Genomic DNA, 13176 nt, shown 5'->3' with positions numbered 1-13176 from the left:
TATTTATCATCTCGATTAGCCGGATTGTAACCGCCATACTATTTCTTTTGTTGGTTAAATCTTATTTTATGCTTTGGGCTCTCGTAAATGAATTTTGGTTTATGTATTTTTAGGGGTGTTACAAGTTGGTATCAGAGCTCTAGCTTAAGCGAACTAGGTAAGGAATATGACGCCTAGACTTAAGCTGAAATTATAAGAGTCACTTTGTGTGTTGTGGGTAGAACTTTAGGATAAGGGAACTTTAGAGTCAAAGGAGTTGCATAATTCATGAATTGTAGCGATGGTGTGGAGGTTTCTTATGTATAACCTATTCAAAATTCCACTTAGCTAATGTTATTTTGAGTAAGTTGTTACATAAGCGTACTTGAACTCACTGTTATTACAGAATTATGATTGTGTCGGTACCGTATTATGTTGATCCCGCATTTCTTTTTTTTCCCTATCCTAACTCTCCGTCACTCTCCTGCATACGCCCATAGTACTCTAGAAGATGTTTAAGGCATTATATGAAAATTTAAAGGAGACTTGTTTGTGTATATATAGTTGATTAAAGTTAAGAGATTATCCTATAAATGGAATGGGTTGGATGTTCAAGGTACTAGAATCATATATTATATCATCATGATGACATCAAAGAGGCATATGATCAAGCTTGGCTTGAAGCTAAAAACACTACATGGAGGATTGTCTAGACTTGGAATGTAAAAGTTGTATTTCGTGGAGAATGTAAGATTGTAAGTGTTCATGATCAATGAAAATTTTGGGATTTTTCACTTGCATAAGATTACAAAAATATAAGATCCGATGCATTACGACGAGACAACTCATAATTTAAAGGTACTGGAAATATATAATCAAATTGATAATTCGGAGATTATCCATGTGCAAATGATGTGAGGATAAGTACAAGCAAAACATGATTTGCTTATGGTCTAGTAGATGCATTAGAAGACAAGTATAGTATTATCGGGAACTTGTCAGTGCTATTGACAAGACTTTAGAGATGATGAATTAATGCATGAATTTCGGGGCAGTTGAGAGGTTGCCAGTATAGTCAGCAAGTAACTATCATGGTTGCCTGTTTCTTCATGGTCTAATCTCTCTCTGTACACATATATCATATTGTTCCATATTCTGTCCATGAACTTATAACAGCTACCATTACATATCACATAAAGTTTGAGCTAGCAGTGAGTCACAGAGACGATGCCACGCACACACATTAATGAAAAGGTTTAGCTTTTGTAGTGAATTAGGGTTTTGTTTCTACTTGATGAATATAATACATTTTGTGTATTAAGATGAATATGTTTGTAAGTTATAATGAGGTGGCATGATTTTATAGCAAGTTCTTTTAATGAAATCCATAGTTAGCAACCGGTATACGAATTTAAATTCTTTACTTATTTTGTATCAAACAGTTTGTTTTATGAGTTATAGCACCAGAGAATACTCTCAATTTTATGATTTAACCAATTGATCATGTGTATCTGGTACATGTCGTTTGCATGAGAAAAAAAAAACATCTACTTGCTCTTTATCAGCATGTTCTTGGTTGTCTTAGTGTCAAGAAGATATTGGCAGGGAAATGGAGGATTATAATTTCGTTAAATTATGGTAAACAAAGGGTGGATGGAGAACCATATGAAATATGTTAAAAAAAAAACGAAAAATGAAGATCATACAAGAAACAAGCTAAATAAGAGTCAGACGAGTGAAGGATTCTCAGTTACTAGTTATTGATATTATAAGAGTAAAGAGATACATAGAATTGTGAATGAATTTAGAATTTGAAGGTAGTAGTTGGAACTTGGAAGCCATAATTTTGATGTGTAACAACGACAGTGACGAACTGTTCTGTTTTTATCATGATAATTTAAGCAATCGATGCATCATCCTGCATACACAGAACAAGGTCGGCATGCTTAATATATTCTTGGATTACATTGCTCAATAGATGAGGTTATCAGCACCATAATGTGACACAAGCTTCTTAATGAAGGGTCTTTATAAGCAAATTCTAGTTATACATGGAGCACAACTACGTAAGAAGTATGAACACCTAATGAACGATTGATTTCATACTCTGCAATGGCTGGTGTGCGGATATTAGGAGGGATGCTAGCTTGTTTGTGGTTGGATAACATAGTGAACTTTTTGGAGGATTAACAAATGTAGTTAATCAATTTCCTTTGGACAGTCAGACAAAGAAACTCACATTCATGTCTTCAAAGAGACTCAAAACTCATGACCTTAGGGTCCTAGAGGTTTCATTGGGCAAAACTCTTCTTGGTTGCTACTAAGTTAATGGGCCTTCATTTCATAGGGTCAATCCAGTAGTTTCTCTTAGAGTGCAATTGACATTAACATGTTTAGGGTTTTGAATTGAGTGATATAAAAGTATGCATGGGTGAAACTCGAAACATGTATCGGCTAGATATTGGGTCATCTATAAGACAACGAAAGTTGCTAGCTTTTGTTTTTTTTTCTTAGTCAGCCAAGGAAAAGGAGCTTCAAACCCATGAGTTTTAGCTGATTACCAACTTATCACTTAGGGGTAGGTTGCATATCATTATAGCGAAACACCTGATAGTCATCGGTTATTATCAAAGAAAATAATATGAGAGGAGTACCTGAGTTGGTTTGGTCATTATAGGGTGTAAACAAATTATAGCATCTGAGGAGTGAAGCTATCGTTCCATGGAGGTAAAGTAAAAACTTGGCCGAGACATATGCTGTAGAACTAGAGAAGAAAAGGAGTCTTTATCTTGAATTATTGATGAATATAAAAAGGAATTCATGTTAGGATTTCTATCATGGAGGATAAGTTTAAGCTTGGAACCACAAGGGTGGTGCCTGATTCGTTTGAGCTTGGCTCCAAAGGTCAAAAGTATCAGGAGGTCCTAAGTTCAAATCCAAGGAAGAATAAAAATCCCTTTGTGGCCACGGAGGTTCAAATGCAGTGACTCCAGGTCATCTGCAAAGCAGATGGTCGCCCTGGGATTAGTCGGTTCGTATAGCGGATTGGATATCCAAGTTAAAAAAAAGGGGTTTAAGTTTGGATAGTTGAGTAAAATTTCAATTAACTTTGAAGAATACGATTTGTAGAACTTGTAGGAGCATATATAAATTCAGGGAATTTTTTTTCTTTTCATCCTCAAACCGATGGTCAAAGTGAACGGACCATTCAAACCCTCGAGGATATGCTCAGATCGTGTGTTATCGACTTTGGCGGGAATTGGGATTATCACCTACCCCTAGTTGAATTCGCCTACAACAATAGTTATCATTCCAGTATCGGGAGGGCACCTTTCGAGGCCTTATATGGACGAAAATGTAGGATGCCGGTATGTTGGTTAGAAGCGGGTGAGAAACAATTCGCCGGTCCCGAGATCGTGTAAGAGACGGCCGACAAAGTAAAGAATATTCGAGAACGCTTAAAGTCACCCTAAAATCGACAAAAGAGTTACGCAGATAAGAGGAGCCGACCTATAGTATTCCAAGTGGGCGATCGCGTTATGCTAAAAGTATCCTCCGGAAAGGTATCATTCGTTTTGGAAAGCGTGGGAAGCTGAATCCTCGTTTCCTCGGACCGTTTAAGGTCCTGGCTAGGGTGGGACTTCAGGCTTATAAATTAGAACTACCACCAGAGATGGCCGGAATACATAATACATTTCATGTGTGCTACCTTCGTAAGTGCTTGGCGGAAGAAGAAAACGTTGTACCACTTTCGGAAATTAGTATTGATAAGAACAACCAATGCGTGGAGGAACCGGAAGCCATCTTAGAAAACAAAACCAAGGTTTTGAGGCACCGAGAGGTTGTCATGGTCAAGGTGAAGTGGAAACACCATCGAGGATCAAACGTGACATAGGAAGCGGAAGAAGACTTGAAAAGGCGTTATCCTCACCTCTTCGCGTGATGCAGAAAAAAAAAAAAATTTCGAGGAAGAAATTTGATCAAAGGTGGGAAGAATTGTAACACCCAGAAATTTCTTTCCCAACTCTATGCGCGAAAAATAAAATTTAAAGATTTATTCAAGGTCCGCGTCTCTTTTCTTAATTTGTCTATATTTACAAAACTCTTTACATTATGTAAATCTTTTTTTTCTTCTACTTTAAGGTATAGGAGTATAAGTACATATATATTATATATATATATATATATATTAAGTGTTGTGTCAGGAAATCCTTTTGTATATCTTAGGAGTTTAGTTTAATAGAAAATAGGGAGGAGTACCTGCATGCTATCCTACTCTATGTCTCACTTTTTCTCTTCCTAGAGGTCTTTCCTTTTCCATGGAGGACCATGACCTCCATGTAATGGATGAGATTTAGGATCTCAATCAGAAAAAAGGGGGGGGGTCAGTAGCTTCGAAAAGGGGAAAGAAAAGAAGGAAAAGGGAGGAGTCAACACATCTCCTTTGCTGGAACTGAAGGAAGATTTCCCTCAACCTCTCTTARACCAGGCGGTTCGGAGGAAGTGTGGACAAACCACCGTCGCCGGAGYAACGRCAGCATGCARCGAACAGCTGCYTGCCTGCGTTTTCTMGGAYAGCAACGRCAGCAAACARCGAACAGCTGCCTGCGTTTTCTCGTCCAACAGCAGCTTCAAGCGCAGYCGTGCGCGTTTCGGCAGCAGCAGCAAGACTGCRCGTCTTTCCTCTCGACAGCAGCAACAAATGTTGGCCGGAAACCGCTGTTTTTCTCCTTTTTATCGCCAAAACAGCAGCAGCAAACRGCRGACCGAAAGCYGCTGTTTCTCCGTCTTCTTTGCCCGGACARCAGACCAGTGCAGTGCTGTCCTTCGTCGCCTCRCTCAACAACATCATCRGCAAGCAATAGTCTAAATCCTACTCGTGAGTTCATCCAACCCCTTCTCTKTTAGAAGCTTTATACTAATCGAAATTATGGGTTATGCTTGTCTTATACCTTGTCTCTAGGCGTTTGCTTGCTTGGTAAAATACTTRCGTCAAAGTGAGTTTGGACCTAAAGCTTTATAAACCCTCATATTTCATTGTTTGGAGTTTATTATTGGTAAAATGGAAACGTCCTTTCGATTTAGGACTCATGCTAATATGTGAGTGATGTACAAGTGGTCGTATGTTTATACTAATGCATTTAATACGTCACCCGAATGTGAAGGTTTTGTAGATAWAKAAGTTGTTTWATTATGCTTGTGTGAAGGATGGTGTAAGTTGGAAATARGCATTGTGATTACTATGTAATGTCCAAATCATCTTCTCACACCCCACTCGGAAGTAGGCATTGTGATTATTATGTAACTTCCGAGGTCATCTTCGGATGTCTCGACTCTCCCACGTATTATTTATGACTCATTTTCTATATATATATATATATATATATATCGTGCGATACTACGTCTTTATTTATATTTATATAGTGCATGTATACCGTTTTATTTTATTCGTGGGAAGGATGGTGTAAGTTGGTGATAGGCAYTGTGATTATTATGWAATCACCAAATCATCCTCTCATTTTCACTCGRTAATAGGCATTGTGATTATTATGTAATTACCGAGGTAAAGAGCTTATGATYACGGCCGACTATATGACTGGTTTAGGTTGATGTCGATGGTATTATACCTGTAAGTGATGYTCTATAACGTGGATCTATGACTTACTTTGTGTCTGTCATAATCAACGGTAAATCGGGTCTCCCCCGTCATCTTCRGATGTTTTATTGTCCCACTATGARTTATTCAGGTCTTACTGTCTCTTTTCCTGTTTAAAGTTACGTCAACTATTTGCATGTACATTTTTATATATGTTCCTTTATGTTTACGTAAACTCTTGTTTGGACTCACTAGGCGTAAGCCTAACCCTCTCTCTCTTTCTTGTTMTATTTACTTTTAGGTTCCTTTAGTGGTGGGGCTCTAAAGGGTCGAGAGGAGCATTGGTTCGTGAAAGACTCTTTTGTATTTATAGGCTTGTTACTTTCGAGCGTCCCGTTTTGATGTTGYGACTTCTTGGAGACTAATAGAAACCCCCGTCTTTAATCTAGATTTAGAATGTTCTAGATTAATAGGTTGTTATTTATCATCTCGATTAGCCGGATTGTAACCGCCATACTATTTCTTTTGTTGGTTAAATCTTATTTTATGCTTTGGGCTCTCGTAAATGAATTTCGGTTTATGTATTTTTAGGGGTGTTACATGTTCTCGTCACCTTTTACACTCTATCTTTCGAGCATGCACTTGTAAAACCTTTATGTCAGATGGTTGCCAATAAGTAGCCCAATCACTAGCCCACTCCCAACTCCTGAAAGTATAACAACCCAATCAACTCTATTTGGGAAGTTCGAATCAGTATCCTCGTGGAGGGAAAGTGCTGGAGGCTTTGATGCTTCTGAATTCTCACATTTCTTCGATAGAGGGTCTCCACATAATGCTAAATTTCCCGTGTAAGAAGTATTCAGAAAGGTATTGAACTGTGGACCTTGTGGTATGTGCCCAGTAAGGTTGTTGTACGAGACATTTAAGAACGCGAGGAAATTCAGTTGTGTCAACTCTCGAGGCATTTTTCCTGAAAGCTTGTTTCTAGAAAGATCCAATGACTCGAGAAGTGTCAGGTTTCCCATAAAGGATGGGATGACACCAGAAAGCTCATTATTTGAAAGGTTGAGTAGCCGAAGACCACCAAGGCTTTGAATGGATTCTGGAATCTTACCCCTGAACTTGTTACTTGAGAGATCAACTGCTATGAAGATGTCTATAATCTTTTCATACTCCATATTAACACCTTTGGTGATTAACTTCATTGAGTATGAATAATTCCCAATCCACCGTAGTTTTCCACCCAAATATCAATCCTTGCTTGCATATATGTTGCATCTGATTTCGTATCTTTCATTGCTGACCACCCTTGGAAGTACCGATGTGGCAAATCACCAGAAAATGAATTATATGAGAGGTCGATGATGCGTAATTTTGGGAACTTGGAGTTGGTTTTTTCTGGGATCGGTATAGCACCGTGAAATTTGTTAGACTTGAGGATGAGAACCTGTAGCTCTGAAAGTTTTTCTAACCAGAAGGGGAACATGTCCTCTATATGGTTATTTCCAAGGTCTAGGATTTGGAGTGAGGCACAATTTTCCAATGATCTAGGTAGCTGATCCTCCAATTGATTTTCGCTTAAACTGATCATGTGAAGCTTGCTTCCATTAGTGAATGTGTTGGGAATGGTTCCTCGTAAAACGTTGCTTCTAAGATTCAACACTAACAATGATTCCTCTATTCTCTCAATGCATGGAGTAATGGAGCCAGTAATGTTGTTGAATGATAAATCAAGCACCTGGAGAAATTGCAAGCCACATATGGATGGTGGAATTTATCCGGTCAACTTATTGTTTGAGACCAAAAAGTTCATGGTGGTTGGTGGTGGCATTGGGATGGATCCTTGCAGCATATTGTGACTCAGGTCCAATTCCCGTAAGCCAACCCAAGGAAGAACAGACGAATGCTGCTCGAAACCCCTTATGGAATTTTGAGAAAGTGAAAGGGCCTGTAATGTTTCCTTGCTCGTATTCCCCATCCATTCAGGTATCGGCCCGTCAATTTTATTGTCGTCAAGGGACAATTCTTGTAGTTGATCTTGAAAGCGTAAAAAGTCCGGGAAAACTTTTAAGTTACATGACTCCAACCATAAGATTTCAAACTTTGGTAGAGTGTCGCTGGTGTGGTAATCAATGAATGAAAGTGTGATTTTGTTTCCACCTAGATAGAGAGCTTTCAGTTTCTTGAGAGAGAGAAAAATATCAGCCTCCACTATGCCACTGATGTTGTTATCACTCAACAAAACTATCTCCAGATTTTTGAGAGTCGACAATGAGCTTGGAATTGGGCCTTTCAATTGATTTTGTGTAAGGTCTAATAATGTTATTTTGGTCATGGTGTTTGGAAAGGGTGGTATTGGACCTTCAATTTGATTTCATGACAAGCTTAACTCTCCAACTTGTGTCAAGTTATAAATTGAGGATGGGATCTCACCATATAGGTTGACAGCATCAAGTTGCAAATAAGTAAGCTTATTTAGCTTACCAAGCCAATCGGGTAGCTTCCATCTATCAAAACTATTGCCGGTAAGAAACAATTCGGTGAGGTTTGAAAGGCTTTCTAAAGAGGGAAGGAAGCCTGTGAACTTATTATACCCGAGGATTAGGTCTGTAAGCTGTGTTAGGTTCATAATTGAGGATGGTATTTGACCAACCATGTTATTATAGTTGAGGTAAAGTTCTTTAAGTTGCATTTGATTCCCAATAGATGATGGGATCTCACAACTTAGATTGTTTTCCGTAAGGTCCAAGTAAGAGAGTTTAGGAAGCTTACCAAGCCAGTCAGAGAGGTTATTTCCCTCAAATTTATTGAAGGAAAGCTTCAAATAACTGAGTTTTGACTGGCTGGCCAAAGAGGGAATTTGTCCCCAGAAGCTGTTGTTATAAAGATTAAGAAATGTAAGTTGGATCAAGTTGCCTACTGATCCCGGAAGAGTTCCCAAGAAAGAGCAACTACTCACATCCAATCGTTCTAAGTGAACTGACGCTAACACACCGCAATATTAACAACAAATTTAGCGTGAATTGAAGTATTATTTAGTTCTCGTGCTTGTTGACGAAGAAGACCGCATGTAATTTAAAGAGCAGGAAATCACAATATATCGGACTACAAAAACCTCTTCCTGATTTAATTCAATGGGTCCCCTTCGAAAGCAACAATAGATGATGTGGAGAGAGTTTAGGGTTTATAATGGTATCATACTTGTGTTTTGTATATGCGAGCAAAAGTCATGTACCAACAGCAAACAACGGGAAATAATGATGCATTGTTATGCTCTTGTATTTTAAGTAAATGGGTTTGTCCTCATACGTGTTTTGTTTTGTGGGGAATGGAATGCAGTAGAATAGATGATTGGCAAATGGGCCTTTTTTCTAGAAGTTGGGCAAGCTTTTGTATCTTTACCACAAATCAACAGGTTTTAATATATTATAGTAACAACTATAGTAAAAATTAATGACATTTTTTCCATATTTTCTTAATTAGTGACCACTTTTTTGTCACTAATGGAAGTTAACGTATATTAATGGAGCCGTTATCTTGAACTATTAGTGACGACTTTTATCGATTTAGTGACTAAATTAGTCGTCACAAATACAATGACCACTTTAATCTTGTCAATAATTAGTAACCATTTTTGTATTTGGTCACTATTGAAAATCAGTGACAAACCTCAAGTGACAAAAAGTGACCATTGAAATTTTGGTCATTATAAGACTTCAATGACCAATTTTAGGTTGTTGGTGACCAATTTTATTTTTATTTTTATCACTAATTAGGAGTTTTCTTGTTGAGAGTTTGAACTTTGAATTAGTTATTTTTGACGAAAATAATTGTTTAATGTTTGGAAAAAAATAAGTAATATTTTACGCCTTAGTGACAGTTTACCAAACGCTTACCCAGATAAACACTTACAAAGTAACATTACCTCACCGCATATATATGGTTACTTGAATTTGCTATCATATATCATATAGGATAGGGTGTACATCTACTAAAAATTAAAAGAAGCAAATTAATGCTTTTATTTATTAAAGGATTTGGTTTCAATTGCGGAGTGGCCTTACCCATTTGTCCTTCCTCGTACTGAACCAATCACTGTACCTTGCATACAAAAAGTTCCCGATAACAATCCCAACTACTAACCCACTTCCGACTCCTGAGAATATCACGATCCAATCAACTCTTTCACTTGGGAAGAAAGACTCGGACTTTTCGCTTGTTTGTGGAGGTGTTGACGCCTTTGAATCTTGACAGTCGTTGGATAAAGGTTCTCCACACAATCCGGGATTCGCTTCGTATGAGTTACTCTCAAATGTATTGAATTGTCCGCCTTGGGGTATGCGTCCATGAAGATGGTTGAATGACAAATTCAAAATGGCAAGGAATCCGAGCTGCAACAACTGATGAGGAATTTCTCCTGATAGCTCGTTTCGGGAGAGATCTAGAGATTCAAGATTCTTTAGGTTCCCCAAGGATGACAAGACACCACCAATAAGATAGTTGTTGGAAAGGTTAAGTGATTCAAGTCCACGAAGATCTTGGAGTGATTGTGGGATTTGTCCTTCAAAATTGTTACAAGAGAGATCAATAACAGTGAATATGTCCAAAATACGGGGGTACTCTCTCTTAACACCTTTGCTTGTTATTGTCATCTTGTATGGAATCGACAATTCAAATGTTAATAATGGAAACCTTGATTGCAGAAAAGATGATTTGCCATCATAAACCGACTTCATTGCATTCCAACTTTGGAAGTACTCATGGGGTAGTGGACCACCAAAACCGTTGTTGGAGAGATCTATTATCCGCAACTTGGGAAATTGTGAGATAACCATTGTCGGACCTTGAATTCCACCATAAAATCTGTTGGACCCCAACATGAGGACTTGCAACTCCACAAGAGTACCCAACCAAAATGGAAAGGTATCATCAAAAGAGTTATCTCCAAGAGAGAGAAACTCTAAGTTGATACAATTTGTCAAGGATTTTGATACCTGACCCACAATTTGATTTTCGCTCAAATCAATCTTCCTCAGCATGCATCCTTGGGTAAATGTATTCATCATTGTGCCTTGAAAGTTGTTCCCTTTAAGATCCAACACCAACAAGGAATTGCTTAATCTGCCCAAACAAGAAGGAAGAGTTCCATTTATGTTGTTAGAAGACAAATCCAGCAATAGAAGAGAGTTCAATTCACATAATAAAGGTGGTATTTCTCCTTGCAGATTGTTATTTGATACATCATAAACAACCATGGTCCGTGGTGGAATTGGTACTCGTCCTTGTAGCTGATTATACGCGATGCTGAAATATTTCAAACGACCCCATGGGAGAAAATTTTGATGTTGATGAAAACCAGTGATGAAGTTGCTTTCAAGGTCGATTATCTCTAATGATTCAAGATTCTTGTTCCACATCCACTCTGGTACGCGACCACCAATTTTGTTGTCACTAAGAAATAAGACATTCAATTTGTGTCTGAACCGCAAAATGGCAGGGAATTTCTTCAAATCGCACGAGGATAGCCCGAGGATTTTCAATTCTGGTAGGGAGCCATTGGTGTAGTTGCTGGTGGCCACAAATGATATTTTGTTACCCGAGAGATATAGAGTATCGAGTTGGTTGAGTCCTACGAACATATCCAAGTCCACCCTAAAATCATTCCTTAATAGAGAAAGCAGTTGAAGACGTTTGAAGTTGGAAAATGAGCTAGGAATTGGTCCATGAAATTTATTTCCTGCAAGGTTTATGACTCTCAATTGGGTCAGGTTCATAAATGAAGATGGGATAGAACCATGAATGGAATTATCTTCCATCATGACAAGACTAAGTTTGGTTAGGTTTGAAAAAAGAGGTGGGATTTCATCTAAGTTCATACGATTCAGATACAAGTTATTAAGCTTTTTCAGTTTGCCAAGCCAATCAGGCATACGTTTCTTCTCAAATTGGATACCACTAAGTTCCAAATGATTGAGTTCAGAAAGTCTTAACAATGAAGGAACCTGGCCTATGAACACTACTAGAAAAACAGGTATCAGCGACGAACATCAGCGAGGGAAAATATCCCTCGCAGATCAGCGAGGGATCAGCGAGGGAAATCCCAAAAAACTAAATCCCTCGCTGATCTGCGAGGGAAGTTTTCCGTCGCTGATTTTTGTAGAAGAAATTTCCCTCGCAGATCAGCGAGGGAAATAGCGAGGGAAATACCAAAAAAAACTTTCCCACGCTATTTCCCTCGCTGATCTGCGAGGGAAATTTCTTCTACAAAATCCCTCGCTGATCCCTCGCAAATCAGCGAGGGATCAGCGAGGGATTTTTCTATTTTTCCTATTTTCTCATTTTTTTATGTATTATATGTACATATTTTTATATGTTGATATCGTATGTATGCATGTCCTGTGTTGTTTGTGTGTATGTATATNTTATAACATAGTACTTTAGAACTTACTTTGTCTGACATGTCAAACATATTGTCATACCAGGATAAGAGTATGTAGAGTTGGTGAGACAAACTGCTGGATAAGTTTGCACTCCAATTCGGCTTACCAGTAGTAGCATTTGTCATACTACTTTTGATTTTATCTTGTATTGATCTTCTTTTGGTTAGATGACAATCCAATCCACCTTTGCGACAATCTTGGCCTCATTTCAACTAGTCTTCAATTTCGTTGAAGACTTTTTGTTCTTGGATCAAAAAAGACAATTTTAAGACTTTTACATAAGAATCACTACTAGAAAAACAGGTATCAGCGACGAACATCAGCGAGGGAAAATATCCCTCGCAGATCAGCGAGGGAAATCCCAAAAAACTAAATCCCTCGCTATTCCCTCGCTGATCTGCGAGGGAAATTTTCCGTCGCTGATCCCTCGTTGATCTGCGAGGAATCAGCGAGGGAATTGCCAAAAAACTCATTCCATCGCTGATCCCTCGCTGATCTGCGAGGGATCAGCGAGGGAAATACCAAAAAAAACTTTCCCTCGCTATTCCCTCGCTGATCTGCGAGGGAAATTTCTTCTACAAAATCCCTCGCTGATCCCTCGCAAATCAGCGAGGGATCAGCGAGGGATTTTTTTATTTTTCCTATTTTCTCATTTTTTATGTATTATATGTACATATTTTTATATGTTGATATCGTATGTATGCATGTCCTGTGTTGTTTGTGTGTATGTGTGTATATATATATATATATATATATGTTGTGGTTGCTAACCGCAATATGTGCATGTGTTATAAGTATATATACCCGTCGTGAGGGAAAATGATATACATTCACAWATACATATACGTTTAAACATATATTCATTCATCGAATCGTGGTTAGCAACTAGTACACATATATATATATATGTGTATATATAATTGACCGATGGGTATATATATATATACATATAACACATACAACGTCGTTATTGACATATATGTATATTACACGGGCTAACGGGTATATATATACTTATAACACATGCATATATATATATACACGATACCTAATTATAAAAATATAACACATAAAATTCAAGAAAATAAGTATGTATGTATGTATATGTGTTGTTTGTATATATATATATATATATATATATATATATATATACGTCGATGT

The 13176-nt window shown here is 37.8% G+C and overlaps 3 protein-coding genes across 3 annotated transcripts in view; all 3 read right to left on the bottom strand.

The window, feature by feature from the left end:
• Positions 1 to 6228: 6228 nt before the first annotated feature.
• LOC112506331 (receptor-like protein 9DC3) lies at positions 6229 to 6753 on the bottom strand. Its single transcript, XM_025110339.1, has one exon. It carries the CDS (start codon positions 6751 to 6753, stop codon positions 6229 to 6231), a length of 525 nt encoding a protein of 174 aa, XP_024966107.1.
• A 23-nt stretch (positions 6754 to 6776) lies between these two features.
• Positions 6777 to 7910, bottom strand: LOC112506329 (receptor-like protein 6). Its single transcript, XM_025110338.1, has 2 exons — positions 7377 to 7910; positions 6777 to 7313 (listed from the first exon to the last, which is right to left on the bottom strand). The coding sequence occupies exons 1-2, from the start codon at positions 7908 to 7910 to the stop codon at positions 6777 to 6779; spliced, it is 1071 nt and encodes a 356-aa protein (XP_024966106.1).
• A 1708-nt stretch (positions 7911 to 9618) lies between these two features.
• LOC112506328 (receptor-like protein 7) overlaps positions 9619 to 13176 on the bottom strand; it is a 4615-nt gene continuing 1057 nt past the window's right edge. Inside the window, exon 2 of the mRNA XM_025110337.1 lies at positions 9619 to 11582. Within this exon, the coding sequence (XP_024966105.1) occupies positions 9619 to 11582 (1964 nt within the window). The remainder of the gene's footprint in view (positions 11583 to 13176) is intronic.

This window comes from Cynara cardunculus (genome assembly GCF_001531365.2).
Source record: "Cynara cardunculus var. scolymus isolate 2C chromosome LG 2, CcrdV1, whole genome shotgun sequence".
NCBI lineage: Eukaryota > Viridiplantae > Streptophyta > Magnoliopsida > Asterales > Asteraceae > Cynara > Cynara cardunculus.
Note: the sequence above shows the minus strand (reverse complement) of the source record. Positions and strands in the feature narration are given on the sequence as shown.